At 37.4% G+C, this 19,999-nt stretch overlaps 1 protein-coding gene across 8 annotated transcripts in view; it reads right to left on the bottom strand.

The window, feature by feature from the left end:
- The window catches only part of TBC1D5 (TBC1 domain family member 5), a 578,111-nt gene that overhangs the window by 65,201 nt on the left and 492,911 nt on the right, over positions 1-19,999 (bottom strand). For 7 of the 8 annotated variants that reach the window (XM_030933427.1, XM_030933431.1, XM_030933430.1 and 4 more), the window contains one exon: positions 15,760-15,825. The exons of the other annotated variant lie outside the window; for it this stretch is intronic. In XM_030933427.1, coding sequence (XP_030789287.1) covers positions 15,760-15,825 — 66 coding nt within the window. The remainder of the gene's footprint in view (positions 1-15,759; positions 15,826-19,999) is intronic. 8 annotated transcript variants of the gene reach the window in all.

Raw genomic sequence — 19,999 nt, 5'->3', positions numbered from 1 at the left:
GACAGTCTATGATGTGTCTAGGTGCAGATCTCTTTGAGTTTATCCTGCTTGGAGTTAACTGGACTTCTTTGAGGTATGTACTAATGATTTTCATAAAAATTGTGAAATATTTCAGCCAGCATTTCTTCAAATATTCCATCTTCCCCTCTCTTTTTCTTCTCTCTTTCTGAGGCTCTCACTATCTGTACGTTATTATGCTTCATGGTGTTCTGCAGGTCCTTGAGGCTTTGTTTTCCTTTATTCTTTGTCTTTCTGTTCCTCTGACTGGATAATTTCAGTTGACATATATTCCAAGTTCTGATTCTTTGTCAGCTCAAATCTGCTGTTGAGCCCCTGTAATAACTTTTAAAATTTCAGTTGCTGTATTTTTCAACCTCAGAATATCTATTTAATTCTCTTTTTATAAAGCCCCTATCTTTTTACTGATATTCTCTATTTGATGAGACACTCTTCCCATTCATTCCTTTAGTTCTTTAGAAAGGGTTTCTTGCAGTTCTTTGACATATTTACAGTAGCTGACTTAAAGTCTTTATCCAGTAAGTCTAATGTCCAGGCTTCCTCTGACAGAGTCTGTATTGACTGCTTTTTCCCCTTTGTGTGGGCCATACTTTCCTGTGTTTTTTTTTTTTTTTTCTTTCTCATGCCTTATAATTTTATTGAAAACTGGATATTTTAATAATATGTGGCAACTCTAGGAATCAGATCCCATTCCACCATCTGAACTTGTTTTTCTTGCTATTTGTTGCTGTTTTAGTAACTTTATTAAATTAATTCTGTGAAGTCTATATTCTTTGTTGTGTGTGGTCATGGAAGTTTCTGCCTGGTTACCTTAGTGGTCCATAAAGAGACAGAGATTTCCTTTCATTAAATGCCTTGAACCAATAAGTCTGCTAGCCTTTGCAAGGGGCTCTTTGTATGTGTTGTGACAGCAGTCAGTTTACAACTCTTAGCCTTCATTCCTGCCTTTTAGAGCCTTAAGTTCACTAAGAGTTGGGAGATTATACCCCCCTCAAGTCTTCCTTGGGCATGTGCACAATACTGCACACCCGTGTGGTCTTGTAGAATCCCAGGAATATGTTGGAGCTTTTCAAAGCCCCTTATGGACATCTCGTTCCCCAGATCTTCCTTTTCAGTTTTTGGCTAGCCTCTGAGTTTCCTGTTAAATTTTTGGCTAGCGTCTTGTTTTCTCCAACTGTTAATGCTGTCTTAGGCAGCTATGATGTTTAATAATTCCTACTGACAATTTAACATACACTTAATGATAGGGTTTGTTAGCATAAGGCCCTATGAGTGAGCTCTGGGGAGCTGCTGAACATGTCAAATGGTGACAATTCACTGGGGATAGAAGTTTTAGGGTACTCCAGACACATTCTGCATCCTCCTGTGGTTTTAAGGTTACTTACTAGTTTTCAAAGCTACTGTAGAGCTGGAAAGAGGGTGATGGGAATAGGGCAAGCTAATACGCCATAAAACTCGCTGTTCGTACTAAGATTCAGCCAGTTTTCTTTGATTGTTGTCGTCCTTTGGTTAACTTTCAGAGTTCTGAAAAAGTTGGTTTTGAACATTTTTGTTACTCTTCTTATGATTTTATGGAGGAATAGATTTTCAGGGGTCCCTGTCATGCTACTCCAAAAGTGCTTCTCTTTGCTGACTTGCTTTCTGAACCTACCTTGATCTAGGAAATTTGTCTATGTCATATGTCCTCTTTTTAAGAGCTGTGAAGAAAAAAAATTCTGTAGCACTCTTGAGTAGTCATTTAGGTTTCTTCTACTGTTTAGCTATTCCAAACAAAACACCAATTAACATTTTAGAAAGGTACATCTTTAGGCACAAACAGTTGGCTATTTCTACAAGGTAGAATTACGTAAGTGGAACTGCTATGTATAACTACATGCACATTTTAAATTTAGATAAATAATTCCAAATTGCCCTAAGATTTTAACAATTTATAAGTCTCTTGCAATTTCTGAAGGCCTATCATCTTTGTGGAGACTGGATATGATGTGCTATTTTATATATGTGTGTGTGTATGCACATGTGTTTATATGTAAATATAACATGACATTATATCTTTATCTACTCATCTATTTATGTGGTTAATCAGATAGGGGAGGACTTCACTATGTTAGCTTAAAGTTTCCTGATAACTAGAGAGGCTGAGTATCTTTTAACATATCTACAGCCCATTTTAAGGTCCTTTGTGAACTCTGCTCATTTTACTTTTCAAAACTGATTCAGGAAAGTTTTTTCTAAATTCTGGAAATTAATCCTTTCTGTGTATGTCTTTTTCTTTTATGTCTTTCATTTTTAGGGTCCTGCTTAGGAAACATTTCTTACTCTAAGATAATATAATGGAATATAATTTAGGTATTATGGATCTAGGTTTTTCCTTTGTCCTTTTCATAAATTTCTCCTTTTTTTCTTTCAGGAATTTTTCCTTTCATGAATTTTCTCCCTGCTCCTTGGAACTCCTTAAGCCAGTGGCTTTTATTGCCTTGGAGGTGGTGGAAAATAACAGCTAAAACAAAAGGATGGCTTAGTTTTGAATTTCAAATTACTTTTAAAAGGCCATAGAACAAAAGACAAATCAAGAAGCCATGGCATTTTTTATTCACAATGCTTTTGGACAAAATGAAAAAAAAAAATCCTTCTTTTTATAAGCTTATATAACTGAATTTATTCATCTCTTCAAAGTTTCGATTATTTATTGACTTATAACCCTCTCTAGGGGCTAGTGACTTTTTAAAGGAATTGCTGTAATGACTTTTGGGATTTTTTGTTGTTGTTGTTCCCTTATTAAGGATTTCTACTTCTTCTTGGGATAATTCATATCTTCCTTTAAAAAGCCATACGGGAGGTAGAATAATGCCTAAGCCCTTAATTCCCAGAGTCTATGAATTTGTTACCTTACATGGCAGAAGAGACTTTGCAGGTGTGATTAAGGTTAAGGATGTTGAGATGGAGACAGTATCTTGGGTTATCATGGTGGGACAATCTAATCCTGTGAGTTCTTAAAGTAGAAGAGGAAAGCAGAAGAATGAGCTAGAGAGAACAAACTCAAGAAAGAGGAGAAAGTTCAAACATGAGAGGGGCTTGGCCGGGTGTTGCTGGCCTTAAGGATGGAGAAATGGGGCCATAAACCGGGGAATATGTCATCTTCCAGAAGCTGGGAATGGGTCTCAGTTAACAGACAGTACAGGAATGAGGACCTTGGTCCTATAGTTAAAAGGAACTGAATTCTGTCAACATAGCAAATAAACAAGGAAACAGATTCTTCCCCAGAGCCTCCCGAAGCCTTGATTTTAGCCTAGAGAAATGTGTTTCAGACTTTTGACCTAGAGAAATGTTAAATAAATTTGTATTGTTTACATCACAAAGTTTGTGGTAATTTTTACCTCAGCAAGAGAAAACTTTGTCTACATTTTCAACTTACAAAGTTGTATGTAGTAGTCTCTTACAACAACTTATCCTTCTTCTGTATCTTCAGTTATTTCACAATCCTTATTTTGAATGTGTTAGTGTTTTTCTCTCATTTATTCTTGATCAGACTTACTGAATACTGGATTACTTCACTGTTTTTAAAGAACTACCTTTTGGTTCACTCATGTAATCTGTTTTATTATGTGCTGTTCATCTTTTCTTTTATCCTTATTCATACCTTTACTTACTTTAGTTGTATTTTGATGTTCACTTTCTATCTTCCTGAGTTGTATGTTTAGATATTTTACAGTCTTTCTTGTTTTCTGATAACTGCATTTCTTCTGAGTGGCCTTTTATCTCTGTCTTTCAGGGTTTTGGTATTTGGCACTATCATTATCATGAACTTCTACATTTGTACTTTTCAAACATTTCCTTTTTAGTTCAAGAGTTCTTTAAAAAAATGATTTTACCTTCACAAGTGATGGGATGTGTGTGTGTACAAAATAAATATTTGGGAGGAGGGGGTAGCAGGTCTGTTGATAGACCTAAATTCTTACATGTCCCCAAATGTCTATTTTTTTCTTCCCATTTGAATGTTAGCTTGGCTGAGAATAAGATTCCAGTTCAAAACAACTTTTCCTCAGAACTTTGAAAACAAACTCAAATGTCTTCCGGCCTTCAGTTTTACCAGTGAGAAATCTGATGTCTATCTGATGATTATCTTATAAACAAACTTTTTGTTTGTTCTCTCTGGAAACTTTTAGAGTTTCCTTGAGGCTTTGTAAATCTTTTATGGGGTTCCTAGGGTGTGGCATTTTTACTTTCATCCTGCTTATGGGATTTTTTTTTCTTCCATCTCTAGGCCAATTTCTTTCTTCAGCTTGGGGAAATTTTCTTTATTACTCCTGTGATATTATACTCTACTTATGATCTCCAGACTCTCAATATTTGACATTACAGTTCAATTTCTGAATTAATCTAAAATTTCAGGTAGAAGCATTAAATTTTTTTATACTCCTAGAAAAAGTTAGCATTTTGGTGACCACTATAACTTTTTTCATTTTCTTCCAAAATGAAAAAATCGTTGTAAGCAGTTATATCTATTAAATCTTACAACATTTAGTTGCCTTGAACATTTTCTGAAGGGGGGAAGGCGTTATATAACAAATCTAATTATATGAAATTTGCACGTAAAATTCTATCAAAATCTGTTGAAAAGTTTTTCCATTCAAAAGAAATTACAATATAATAAAATAAAAATCTTCAAAAGCTTTCCTGATTTATATAAATCAATTGTTTTCATGTTGAAATTATATTAAGACCCAAAAACCTTTTCTTTGATTCTAGATTTTATATACATCGTAGCTGGGCACTATTAATTTTTTTCCAACCTTCTCTATATACATATTTCCCTAGTTTGCCTATTCCCCCCCCCAAAAAAAAAATCAGAAAATTAGAATACACTTCAGCAATGTGAATTTGCAAAATATTTGTCCATGTGTATATCTGGACCTTTACATATATTATTTCATTTAATACTAATGACATTGTGAGATGGTTAAGTATGAGAAAATTGAGGCTTGGATGCTTTAATTCACTTCCTCAAGAACACAGTTATGAATACCACTAGAAACATCATAAGTTAAACCCAGATTTGTCCAAACTTAAAAGCCTATGCTGGCTGGGTGTGGTGGTGGCTCACGCCTGTAATCCCAACACTCTGAGAGGCCAAGGTGGGTGGATCACCTGAGGTCAGGAGTTCAAGACCAGCTTGGCTGACCTGGCGAAACCCCGTCACTACAAAAAATATATAAATTAGCTGGGCGTAGTGGTGCGTGCCTGTACACCCAGCTACTGAGCAGAATCAGGAAAATCGCTTGAACCCTGTAGTCCCAGCTACTTGGGAAGAAACAGGAACACCCTGGAGGCAGAGGTTGCAGTGAGCTGAGACTGCACCACTGCATTCCAGCCTGGGTAACAACAGAGCAAGACTCTGTCTCAAAAAACAAAAACAAAAACAAAAAAAAAAGAAAGACTATGCCAATATATAATTAAATTTAAATTTCTGAATCCTGAAGAATGACTCCAATGAATTATTATTTCAAAATGACAAACAATTTTGGAAATAGGCCTTTCTACCCAATTTCTAGGATATGTGTATTTTATGAATGGCTTTTCCTAGGAACAGAAAATATCTGATGGTCAAGCTTCTTGTATTCAATTACTAGTGTTCCTGCTTATATTACAACAGACAAATTTCACTAAGGGCACGAAGTGTGGTCATTATCAGTTTCACCTCCTGGGAAAAAAGCTAGCACAGTGCCTGCACATTGTGGGGTTACAATAAATGTTTGCTGATGTCCAATCTGGAATATCTGAAAATAATTATATACACCAGTGCTGCTCAATACAAATATAATGTGAGCCACACACGTAATTTTTATGTTAGTATTCACACTTAAAAAGTAAAGATAAAATTAATTTTAATAATCTATTATCAGCCTCACATGATGACAAAATAAAAAATTATTGACAAATTTTACATTTATTTTTTCATACTAAGTCTTCAAAATGCAATGCATATTTTATACTCACAGCATACATCTCAAGAGCTCAGTGGCCACATGTGGCTATGGGATACCATATTAGACAGCAAGGGTATAAACTAATGAACAGTCATGTTTTTTGTGACATGAAGGTTATTATATTTTGTGACTATTGTAACAAAATAAAGCAATGATGTGTCTGGGAGAAATCTTTAGAATACCTGCTTTAATAAGTTAGCTTATCAATTCTTTTTTTTTTTTTTTTTTTTTTTTTTTTTTTTGAGACGGAGTTTTGCTCTGCGGCCCAGGCTGGAGTGCTGTGGCCGGCTCTCAGCTCACTGCAAGCTCCGCCTCCCGGGTTCACGCCATTCTCCTGTCTCAGCCTCCCGAGTGGCTGGGACTACAGGCGCCCGCCTCGTCGCCCGGCTAGTTTTTTTTGTATTTTTTAGTAGAGACGGGGTTTCAGCGTATTAGCCAGGATGGTCTCGATCTCCTGACCTCGTGATCCGCCCGTCTCGGCCTCCCAAAGTGCTGGGATTACAGGCTTGAGCCACCGCGCCCGGCCTGCAGCTTATCAATTCTTAACGGTATGAGAATAATTAAACATCCAGAAAGAATTTGAAAGCACTTGTTCCCTTGAGGGGCAACAACACCCAGAGGTTTCTTTTGCAGCTATTACCCTGCTTAGTAAACTTCCTTTACAGCGGTAATACTAAGATCAGCTCTTATCAAAACTTATCTGCGAACTATAAAATTTCAAATTGGTGCTAGTATTAATAAGGAACCTGGTCTACATCTCACATTAAAAACATATGTTTCTCCTCAATTATAAAAATTAGCTTACTAACATATTTTTGTGCCCTCTGGGAACATAAACATCAGACCCTTAAGAAAATGGAGTCACCAGAACATGTTCCCAAAGGGATGATGGAGAGCACAGTCTACTGTCCATGCCTGCAGGTTCTACACCTGGAGATTTAACCAACGGATCAAAAATATCAAAAAATAAAATAAAACATAAAAAATAACAGGCCAGACGTGGTGGCTCACATCTGTAATCCCAGCACTTTGGGAGGCCAAGGCAGGCAGATCATTTGAGGTCAGGAGTTAGAGACCAGCCTGGCCAACATGGTGAAACCCCATCTCTATTAAAAATACAGGTCGGTTGCAGTGGCTCACGCCTGTAATCCCAGCAGTTTGGGAGGCCGAGGCAGGTGGATCACGAGGTCAGGAGATTGAGACCATCCTGGCTAACATGGTGAAACCCCATATCTACCAAAAATACAAAAAATTAGCCAGGCGTGGTGATGGGCACTTGTAGTCCCAGCTTCTCGGGAGGCTGAGGAAGGAGAATGGCGTGAACTCGGGAGGAGGAGCTTGCAGTGAGCCAAGATCGCCTCACTGCACTCCAGCCTGAGCAACAGAGTGAAACTCCATCTCAAAAAAAAAAAAAAAAATTAGCAAGCTGAGGCACGAGAATCACTTGAATCTGGTAGGTGGAGGTTGCAGTGAGCCAGGAGCGCAACACTGCACTCCAGTCTGGGTGACAGAGCGAGAATCAGTCTCAAAACAAAAACAAAAAGAAAAACAAAAAACCAACCAACCAAACCACAGAACACAAATAGGACAAATAAAAATACAGTATAACAGGCTGGGTGAAGTGCCTCCCACCTGTAATTCCAGCACTCTGGGAGGCCAAGGCAGGAGGATTGCCTGAGCCCAGGAGTTTGAGACCAACCTAGGCAACATAGTGAGAACCAAACTGTGAGATAGAGTGGTGGTGTGTGCCTGTAGTCCACTCATTTCTACAATAAAAATGAAAAATCAGCCAGGTGTGATGGCACACACCTGTGGTCCCACCTACTCAGGAAGCTGAAGAGGGACAATCACTTGAGCCCAGGAGGTAGAGGCTGCAGTGAGCCACGATTGCACCACTGCACTCCAGTCTGGGCAACAGAGTGGGACCCTGTCTCAACAACAACAGCAGCAAACTTAGTATAACATAGCATTTACACTGTATTCGCTATTATAAGTAATCTAGAGATGAAGGATAGAAGAAAATGTGCATAGGTTATATGAAAACACTATACCATTTTATAAAAGAGACTTGAGTATATGTGGATTTTGGTATCCACAGGGGTCCTGGAACCAATCCCCCCCAGATACTGAGGGACAACTGTATTTCCTCTAGAGATACATACGAAAAGCCCAGGTACCTGGAGTAGTCTTGCCTCAAGATAAAAGGATGCCCTATCAGACTTCTCTGCCTTTTTCATATCTAGTATGCACAGAATCGGATCACATTTGTATGGCACACTGGGGTAGATGGATAAGGGCTCATCCAGGCTTCCCCTGGACAGCTCCTGAGCTGAGGGGTCAGTATTCTCAGCAAGCTTGTAACCCATAAGCTACGCAGCGGTTCCAAAGCTCTCTACATACCTTCTTTTTTGTTTTTGACAAAGAGAGGAACAGCACTTAACATTTTTGTTGCACTAAAATTTAAAGCCTATTCTTAGAGGCACATTCTATAATATGCTGCTGTGGGGCCCTGCCCAATTCCCTCTTCAGGTCCAAGGTACTTATTTCCCCCAGCTGCTGGAAATGCTGGCTGTTGATGGCTCTCCTGAGTTCTTCGCTGGAAACTGCCCGCAGCTGAAGAGAGTTTCCTTGCCCAAGGTCATGCCCCTTCCCTGGGAATTAACTCCAATCCAGTGACTGGTTTGGTTGACAAATAAAAGCTGGCCTCCTTGCCTCAAGGTGGAAAAATCTAGAGGACTACCCCAGCCCCAGAGGGTTCCAGCAGCAACTGCGAAGCAGTTTAGCTCTCCCCCGCCAATGTTGCTTCTTTCACTCCCCAAGTACTGATCTCGAGGATGCTGCCCAATAAATGTCTTAACTATGAATCTCTCTCAGTTTGGTTCTCAGGATTTCCGATCCATGACATTTATTTAAAATTATTTTACATTGTAAGATGTTCTTAAATACATTAAATATAGGCTCATTCTTAAGCCACCTAGGGTGTGCATGTATTAATGCATGTATGTAGTCTTTCATTCATGACCAAACCTCAGGGAACGAGCCCTATGCAGAGGGATCTTATGAAATGCCTAAAGAAAGCTCTGTCTAGCACTGGGGAGGGAAGGATGAATGTAACAGAAGCTCTTAAGAAACTCCCAAAATAGCCATACAAGGAATACAGACTTGTATACACACTAACCTACAACCCTAGGCAGCAAAAGCGAACACGGAAGTACAAATAACAGCACTGTGTGTGCACAAAAGGGGGAGTGTCCAATCTTGTCTCAGACAATTAAAGAGTGTGAGCTAGATCTTAAAACTCAAAGAGGAAATGGTAGTGGTGGCTCAGGGAGGGTCCTTTCTAGTGGAGACCACAGTATTTTCAAAGGAATTGTACTAGGAACATCTAGCTTAATCAGGGCCTGATTAAAACCTTTGGTGCTCCCTGCCATCAATATGTAACTGAAAATGATATCAATATCAAAGTAAAAAGAACAGAGTGCTTTCCAAAAAATTTGATGATTATTTCAATATTTTCTGGGGGAGGATCAAATATTAATTTTTTTCTAAAGTTGAAGGTACCCCATTACACACCATGGAATTCTATACAACCATAAAAAACAACATCACGTTCTTTGTAGGAACATAGATGGAGCTGGAGGCCATTATCTTTAGCAAACTAACACAGGAACAGAAAACCAAATACCACATGTTCTCACTTATAAGTGGGAGCTAATCATGAGAACACGTGGACACAAAGAGGAGAACAACAGACACTGGGGCTTACTTGAATGTGGAGGGTGGGAGGAGGGAGAAGATAAAAAAAAATAACTACTGGGTACTAGGCTTTAGTACCTGGGTGATGAAATAATCTGTATAGCAAACCCCCATGCCACACGTTTACCTATGTAACAAGCCTGCACATGTACCACTGAACCTAAAATTAAAGTTGTTGTCGTTTTGTTTGTTTTTTTAAGAAAAAACCAAGTTGCTGGTACACTAAACATGAGCTTAGTTTCCCTCTTGGTCATCCAGTCCTGGGGAGTGGAGGATAGAGGGAAGATGAGGCCAGATCAAGGGTCTGACAGATCAAGAGCTCCTTATTCTCATGTTAAGGGATCTGGCCTTTATTTCATTGGTGGTTGATGGCAGTTACTACAGATTTTAGGCCAGAAAATTGAGTGAGGATTATAAGGGCTTGGTTGAGTTAACCATCTGTTGCATTGGTTCAGGCAAGAGATTATGGGCTTAAACTGAGGCTGTGGTGGTAGATTTGAGAGATGTTTACAGGGTAGAATTCCCCAAGCCAATATCTGGTGGGTCAACACAGCTAGGATTGAGTCTGAACTCGGTTGCTATCTAGTTGTACGGCCTTGAACAAGTCACTGACCCTCCACTGGCCACAGTTCTCATCTGCCAGTGGCTGTGTGTCCTAAATGATAAGGTAAAGGGTTTAGTGTGGTCTCTAACATATGCTCTCCGTAGACATAAACCATGTCTAGTGGAAGGCATAGAGATGGTTTCCAAATCTAGAGCACATAGTTTAATATGCAATACTTTGAATTGTGGATTCACAGGTTCTCTCTTGATAGGATTATTCTCCTGTTGAAACCTCTCCTGGTAGGACACTGGCTGCACTTCTCAATGATTTCCCACAGATTTCAACTAACTGGCACTAGGTATAGAGCCATCATATATGTGTCACATAAGACTGCCTGGCAGAGCAACTGAAATCCAGGCCACAGTCTGCTTATTAAGTCATGTGCCCTGGTGTGAGCTACACATCTATCTGCACAGAAGAAGTTATCTTTTTTTTTTGTAAGTTGCACAAAGTTACTGTTTGAATGAGATATAGCTGTGTATAGCTATCTTATTTCCTCCATTCATTCTCTTTCTCTCTCTGAAACACTCAATAAAAGTAGTGTGCCCTGTGTGCTCTATGTCAATGGAGGTAACTTGTCAAGAGCCTAAAATGACTGAATGAGCTTCATAGGCATCAGTGGAGATTCCTGACTGCAAAATGGCTGGGAGAGAAGGAAAGAGGAAGGAAAAATAATGCTTATTGAGCTCCTACTATGTCCCATGAATAATATTTTCATGGATTTTCTCTTCCTAAATTTGATGCAAATAAGAAAAGGGGGTGGGTATGTTACTAAACAGACAGGTAGAACCCCAGTACACCTGAGGTCAGCTGAGGAAGGTGGACACTGGACACCCAAAGGCAAAATGTTCAGGAGGCCAGGTCGTCTATGGGGTGCCTTGCTGGGAAGGTATAGCCTAGATGAGCAGAAAGGGAAAAGCCTGAAAACCCCTGTTCTGTGGCCACAGAAAGGGGATAACCTTGACTTTATATAGTGACCAAGACAATGAGGCATCTGGTCCCTATATAGTAACAGTTTGTTTCCTTGCAGACCTGAGTGATAAGACAGCAAAAAGGCTAATGTCTACTAATTAAAGACATGCATCTTGCTGTCACAAGAGTAAATAGACGCAGGTTGTACTTGAAGCCCCTGGAATAGACATTCTCTAGCCTGACCACTAAAGTCAAACACTGTTGGATTGGGTACCTGCATGCAAACATGTGTCTTTAGAATATCAGAAGTAATAATTAAGAAAAGATAGATGTGTGGAATGAGCTCCTTAATTATTTGATTCTGAGAGTCAGAGAGGTATTTGAGGAAAGCACATAATGGTGCTATCATTACCACTACCTGAGCAGGTAGCACCCTAGAGCTCTCACTATGCAACAGGTGCTGTGATGATGTCCAGCAACAAACCTTGAAGCAGCTGCTCTTATTCACTCTTTACAAGTAAGAGGTTAAATAACTTCCCCAGGTCATCCAGCAAGGCAGCGATGGAGCCTGAATTCAAACTCAGGCTTGACTCCAGAGCCCATGCTAGACAAAACTGTACCACCCTCCCCCTCTCATAAGGGTTGTGCCACGTGGGATGATGTAAATGTGACCTAAAATTAGATTAAAGCAAAATGGAATGAGGCCTTTTGAAAGTAAAGGGTAAATTCTGATCTTGTTTTCAGTCCAAAAGCAACTCATTTATTCAATGTCTTCTGGAATAGATGTTCCACAAAAATGCATTTTCTAGCTAACCGACACTTCCCAAAATTCATTTTACATCTATTTCTCTGCCTTAAAGTGATTATACTGAACATAATGGAAATACTTGTTGTGCTTCAGGTCCATCACATCTCAACAATAACCAGAGCAGCCAATCAATATAGTGCCATCTATAAGGACCATTTTTTGGTTTTTTGGTCTCTTCCCTCACTCTTGTGAGTGGAAGCTGTCTCTTTTTCTTGTCATTACTCTGTTCTACCCCGGTTGACTTGATACCCCTCTCCTTGTTCTACCAACTTGCTGCTTTTCATTTACACTGGGACATTTTTGTCAGTCTTCTTGATGGGCCAGAGAGAAAGTCACCTCCAAACAAGTGAGCTCTTACCACATTAATGTGACTCCCACATTATGCCTCAATTTAATATGTAATTTTTTCTCCTGGTAGAAATCATAAGAAACTTAACAATGGTTACCCTTGGGGAAATGGGCTGGCAGAAAGGTGGGAGGAGAAAATGGAGATTCCCCCCACCCCATTTTTCATGTAGTACCTTTAATTAATTGGAATCATCTAATGTCATATATTTTAGTTTTACCTTAAGAATATCAACAGTGGTTACCTGGACGGAACTTTCTTTTTTAACCTTTTTATATTTAAGACAATTTGATGTTATAGATATCTGTGTGTATGTATGTGCATATTTACATCCATAACACAAACGTATACATACAAATATATTTTTAAAGATGCCTATGGAAATTATTTTAAAAATCTGTATTTCTTTCCTAAAGGTACATTATATGTTAATACCTAAATCTAGTCATCCCTCAGTATCCATGGGAGATTGGTTTCAGGCCTGCTGTGGATACCAAAATCCAAGGATGCCATAGTCTCTTATATAAAATGGCAGTACTATTTTCATATAATGTATACATATCCTCCCTTATACTTTAAGTCATCTCTGAATTATTTATGATACCTAATACAATGTAAATGCTATGTAAATGGTGGTTATACCATATTGTCTAGGGAATTATAAGAAAAATGTCTGGACATGTTCAGTGGAGACTCATTTTTTTTCTGAATATTTTTGACCTGTAGTTGGCTGAATCCAGAGATGTGAAACCCATGGATACAGAGGGCTGACTGTACTTCTGTTGTTACAAATTCGAGATTCTCTTTAAAAATAACATGTGTCGTGTGTGTGTGTGTGTGTATAAATTTGTAAATATCTCTTGACAAAGGTTTCTGGGGTAAGTATGCAATTTCTAAAACTAATTTTGAAGAACCTCACTGAGTTAAGTCTTTGATAAACAAAGTTTGCTGTGGCTTTTTTTTTTTTTTTTGGTGTGTGATTGCACCTACACTGCAAGATATAAAATGAAATTTTTGAATAATTCTTTAAAAATTACTTATTGATTTAAATTATAGAATCTCACTTTATATTCAGGCTTTTTCTTAAAAAATAAAAGCCCATGTAACTGCTGTGTTAAAAGTCAAAGATACAGACATAAAATTTCATTAAAAAGACTACCTATAATCAAGGAATCATCAAAAGTATTGATATTTACTTTATTTCTTGAAATTTACTTCATTGCTTTGAAAAAAGACACTTGGGAAAGTCTAATTAGTTTAATTCCTTGACACTGATTATATTAAGCATAGATAGAATTTTTTTTTTGCTGCTACCACTATTTTGGTTTACTTCTACTTCCCTTTGCTTCTTGATGCTTTTCAGGGAATACGTTGAGGAAGACGAAAAGTGACTTCCCCAAATTAGGTAGGTGTACTCTCATTGTCTATCATTGTCAAAATCATTACTACAGACTAAAAACTATTTATTTGTGATTCACATCTATTAAAGTTGCTGGAACTTTCCTTATCAGACTGATACAATCTCTGCTATGGTATAGGAGGCAGAGGCAATTCTGAATAGGGTATCTAGTAAAAGAGCTGGTTCCCGACTATGTAGTCTTAACTGGGTCATCTAAAGCAAAGGTAATGCCCAAATGACCAGGTAAAGCTGTAGGGAAAGCCAAGGGACCAATGAAAACAGAGCTTGACACAGCAGCAGGCACTCCATAAATACTTGTTGAATAAATGAATGAGATAATTCTACTTATATAACACAAGGTATATGAACAAAGCAATATAACCTCCCTCTTTGAAGTTCTAGTTAAACAGTTACATTACTGCTGTGGCGCTGGTTTGTAGGAAAAAAACTGGATTTATCAATCGCATAGAAGCAGAAGTCAAAATAAGCAAGCCAACCCTCAGCTTTTCTTTCCACAGGTATAAGTTGGGCTTCATATCCCATGTCTTGCAGAGAAGCCAAAGACCTACTCTGTAGCAATTAACGCTGGGACAACAAAACACATGTTAAAAAGTTGTCTATGGGGCTCAGAATTTAATTTTAGAAAATAAATTTAAGTCTTGTAAATTCTCTCCATATCAGACGATCACATTTATATTAATCTAAGTGCAAAGCTAAAGAGAAATCACGTAGACATTATCTGCCTTTCCTCTTATCCATGCTATCATACTCCTTTATTATGTACATCATTCAACAGACAGCAAGAATGAACAGCTCTTCATGGAATCCCTGAGTTAGAAAAGCCCTTGAAGTTCATCTGGTTCAATTACCAGAATACCTCCAGAAACTATGCCTGTGAGACACACAGAACTATATACAGAAGTGAAAGCTTACTTCTCTATTGCCACAACATGGTGGGTTTTTGTTTTTTAAGTTAACCCAATACATCAATCTCTTAATCACAACCCATTCTTCTCTGTTCCCCCCCCAAAAAATTGATAATATGAGGACATATCATTATTAAAACAGTATTTTAATACTACTAGCATGACTATATGGATATTTTAAATTAACAAAAACATGATACGGATTTTAATTAATACCACTATCATTTTAGTCTGAATTTGAATAGAAGATTCTTAAAGTTACTCCAGGCTTCCATTTAACACGGAAATCCTCTCTATGGCATATTTCATCTAAAAGACTGCATAATAAAAGATTAATGCAGCCACTTTAAATATTTATATGCTTTAAAATTGCATAGGAGGTAGATGATCACTTTTTGTATTTAAAAACTACATTTTTTTTCTATATTTTGAACAAATGGATATGATATTTAAACATTCTTTTTTAAAAACCATTGCCAGTTACCATATATGAAGATCTGCTAAACTGTACTTTGTGTTAATAGAATTCATAATTCAAAGGCAATACTTAAAAGCATTTCAAAATCAGGTTGTAATTATTTCAGGTAAAATATAAGTATTTCCGGCTAATTATAGCACATAAGGTGTTCCAATTTCAGAACTAATTGGTCAAATACTGTCACAGATCACCAGTATAACAAAAAGAACACCTCAGTGTGAGCTGGTACACAAAGTATAGTATGTTATAATAACCACAAAATATAGGGTGAATCTTATTTTGCAAAGAGGCTTGTGCACACTTAATAGAAAACCCACATCACAGCCATATTCGGCATCACGAAGGTATGACATGAGAGGGGACTTTTGTTCTAAACAATAGTGCCACTCAGTGGCTGAACAATGGTAGTGAATTGAAAACAATATGAATGGAGGGTAGGCAAAAAGAAAAATGGAGTTTTGGAGTAGGCAATGATAATATTGTAGGCAAAGAAAAAGAAACACTATGTTGTTATGGTAACTGTACCTTGGAGGTCAGTTAGAGTCTGGACAGGAACAGAAACCTGAGCATCGCTTCCTGTAACTACATCGCCTGGATTTCATAAGAAAAAATAATTAGATTTCATAAAAAGGAAATAATCAACTTCACTTTTCTTTTCTACTGAATGTTCTAATACTTTAATCAAATTACTAAAAATATAGTACAAAACAAAATAATGCACAAGCTTAGAAAAATTAACATAAAATATTTTTAAAGAAAATAATTTTTAAAAGCATGTTTCCTAGGAATGTTTTGTGTTTGTTTTTCTTAAAAAAAACACAAGTTTCAACTAGAGTATAGGAAACTTCAGCAGTCAAAAGATTTTGCTGAGCATATTTCATGATGCTACAAATATTAGTGTGATTTTATATTTTCTCTTTCATCCAAAATTAAGTTATATGTCATTTGTTTAAAAATAGGCATTCTTTTGAAATTGATTTCCTCCTATATCAGACAAAATTTATTTTTAACTAAACTTGAAACCAACTTCTTCAGTGATAAGATAAAGACCTAAATAAGTTCTAATTTCATATTAAGTAATGAAAAGATTTCTTAAGTTACCACATGTACTTATAAATGTCAACATGTAAAAATAAATCTGTGAACTGCATACCCTTAACTTGATATACTTATTATAGGCAAGATTTCATTTACAAATTGGACTCATAGTAAGTGCTTAAAATAATGACATGTTCAAATTCAAAAAGCAATTTAAAATATAGACAAAGAAAACAGGAAAAAAAAAAAAAAAAAAAAACAACCAAGTGCATTTTAAGAACATAAGAAAGGAAAAGGAGCATAACAGGAAATCTCATGAAGAACCTGAGGTGCACTAACATTTGGAAGGAAGACTTTTTGGTTCTTTGATTTCCTTCCTGGATGACAAAGTTCACCACTAAGCATAGTCACTGTTAACAGAATCATTCTCTGGATATATCACCATCTGAAGGCCTATGCTATTTTCAGACTAACAAGCTAAAGAAAGAAGCATTTTAAAAAAGCATCATATTTTCTATGCATGATCATTTATGATTAATTGACTTGTTTCCCCTTGAGCTTTTATATAATATATACAGTAGTAAAAAAAAAAATCAACTTTTGAGTTAAATGACATATCCTCAGTGTTCTGACCACTATGACTTATAGTATGGCCAGCTAATCTGGAAACTGCTAAGTTGCAATTATACCATCATCATCAATTAACAGTACACACATTTAGTCTCCTATAATTGAAATAAAATCTATAAATAGGAACATATCACAAACAAGCGATAAATAGCTTTTAGTGGAAATGGGCCCCAGATTTTCATAATACGTGAACTCTAAATTCACTGATAAATGGTGTGCCTACTTTCTGTATATTTGAAGGAGATTTTCAATTCTGTGCCTGCTACCTGTTTTACTCTGCTGCTTCTAGAACACTTATTAATGTATATTTAGAGACTGACCACTCATTTTAACATTAAATATCACCAAAAAAATTACAGGGAACATCTGGGCTGCTCCTTCATTATCCTACCCCAACGCATAGAGAAACTACACAATGTACTTCAAGCAACACATGTGAGTTTGGATTACAAACACAACTGTCCCCCTATATAAGCATATAAGCACAAGTAATTGAAAGTTAACTGATTATGAAAACCATAAACAGTTTCATCTTTATAAACAACCATTTTTCAACATAACTTTCAAATTTTCCAGCAGAGTACACTAAAAAGACTATTACATTATCTTTCCTCAAAGGCATTAAAGTAGATGACTCTGTTCTAAGATAGAAATCACTTCGCAACACAAGCCTCCTGACAGGCTAAATATTGTGTTCACTGATCTATGGGACCAGGTGATATGCTTGCAGCTTTGTCAGTGTGACAGCACAGCAGGATACATGTGGGAAACACCAGCATAAAGAACCAATGTTGGAGAAGTATTCTTCACTGTAGAGTTAATCAATACATGCTCTACCAAAACAACCATAGATTTCTAGAGATGGGAGACTCTCCAGGGATTAGCCCAGATCTCTTATTTCAGGGTGAGGAAACAAGAGGGTCAGGGAGCTTCAGGGTGTTGCTTAGGGCTCATCAATGGATGAATAGAGAAGAGCAGCAAACTACACTATCTTCTACTTCTATAAACTGTTCTCTTTGCCTTTTGTTTTATCCAAACCTTTGTGCGGGAAGAGGCATTAGCAGGAACATTTGTAATTAATCTGAAGGTAAACAAGTTTTTGTTTTTGGTCGACTGACATGAGAAGAACAAACCACAAGTACAAATATAGAAGGGCTGCCAAACAAGGCTACTTCCTTTCAGCACAGGGATCAGTTAAAATGCCCTAGTGATAATCATGTTCCAAATACTTTGCTTAAGTGCTCTGTTGTCTCCTTATAACTGGGGACTTGGTTTTCATCAATTGTTCCATCTCCATGCACTTCCTTTCTCACTTACTGTGATATTAATACTTGACATTTCCTTGGAGACACAACTTTATATTTCTAGTCATTTGGCTTAGTTCCTCAGAAAATTTAAGCTACAACATTAAGAGATTCTCTGACTCATTTGCCTGCCATCAGTTAGAATTACAACTGACTATGGCTTGTTATCAAAGCAATATTGAAATCTTATTTGTTTAAAACAATAAAACCGTACAATTAAGAAGTGTGTAAAATAACATTCATTTCCATTCTGGAAATGGGCATATCTCCTGGCATTAAAATACATTTACAACGTGCTAATGATTTGGTCTCTTTTTTAAAAAAAATCATGTGTGACAGCTCTACGTTAAAAAGAAAAGAATGTAATTTTCAATAAGATATTCTTTTTTTTTGAGACACAGTCTGGCTCTGTCGTCAGGCTGGAGTGCAGCGGCGCGATTTCGGCTCACTGCAACCTCCGCCTCTCAGGTTCAAACGATTCTCCTGCCTCAGCCTCCTGAGTAGCTGGGACTACAGGTGTGCGCCACCGTGCCCAGCTAATTTTTGTATTTTTAGTAGACATGGAGTTTCACCATGTTGGGCAGGATGGTTTCTATCTCTTGACCTCGTGATCTACTTCGGCCTCCCAAAGTGCTGGGATTACTTGTGTGAACCACCACGCCCGAGATATTCTTATGCATCGTAAATTGAATATTCTCATAAAAATTTAAATACTAGTTATATAAAATCTAGTATTTTACATAGGCAAATAAAAACTGAATAGAAGGATAACATGAGGTAATCAATAGAGGAATACAGACGCGCATGTGTGTGTGCATGAGTCTGCACACTCATTGAATAATACTCAACATTTATATCATTGGGGAAGAAAGTCCATTTAACATAAGTTTACCAATTTAAATGGCATTATGTAAAATTAGAAACTAATTTTGAATGTAATCTCCTTAAACAGAGTATATGGAACATAGTTTTAAAATCTTCTTACTGACAATATTACTCATGTTATTGTCAACACTAATTTATATTGAGCACTGATATAACAGAGGGATCCCTTTAAGACATGAATGATACTTGGGTCAGGATGTTTGCTCTGACACTAAGTGGCCCCAGACTGCTTGTGAGGTCTTAGGATTGCTTTTTAAATATTTTTTGCCATCAAGTTACAACTTCTTGCTTCTAGAGTACAGTTAGCAGAGTCCTACTACTGAGAATAAATGTAGCTGTTTCCAATTTCTTATGAAAAGGGGGACCTAATACGTTATGACTCTTCAAAAATAGGTGAAAAATAAGAGTGCAAAGGATCAGAGTAAGAACCTGAAGTGCTCTCTTATGAATACAAAACATGAGGGAGGTGAAGCTCCGGAAAGGCCCTGAAACAGAAATGAGCTTACCTGAGTCCCAGCAGAAAATGTGCTACCAACAGCAGTGCCCTTGAGTGGAGGATAAGGATTGGATGATCTCCCAGGTTTCCTCTGCTCTAACGTTCTGTGGTTCTAACTTTTAGTTTATGGACTCATACACTTACTTTGGCTGCTTGAAGTTTTGTTTAGTTTCTCTCTCCCCACTGCTTAAGATTCCGGTTTGTATTCCTTAGAAGTGAAGCAGCTGGGTGAGACACTGCAAGCCTAGTGGCCCACTTCCTCAAAACAACTGCAACGCACCAATGAATGCTGTGATAGTGGAGCCCCATGGTACTGGAACTTCTCATTTTGAATTCTCTTCTAGTGAGAAGCATTACTATACAAAGTTAGCAGAGAACACAGCCAACTGGTCTCAATTTCTGTGTTGTGTTA

Source organism: Rhinopithecus roxellana, chromosome 1 (genome assembly GCF_007565055.1).
Source record: "Rhinopithecus roxellana isolate Shanxi Qingling chromosome 1, ASM756505v1, whole genome shotgun sequence".
Classification (NCBI taxonomy): domain Eukaryota; kingdom Metazoa; phylum Chordata; class Mammalia; order Primates; family Cercopithecidae; genus Rhinopithecus; species Rhinopithecus roxellana.
The sequence above is the reverse complement of the archived record's forward strand: the minus strand, read 5'-3'. Positions and strand labels throughout refer to the sequence as shown.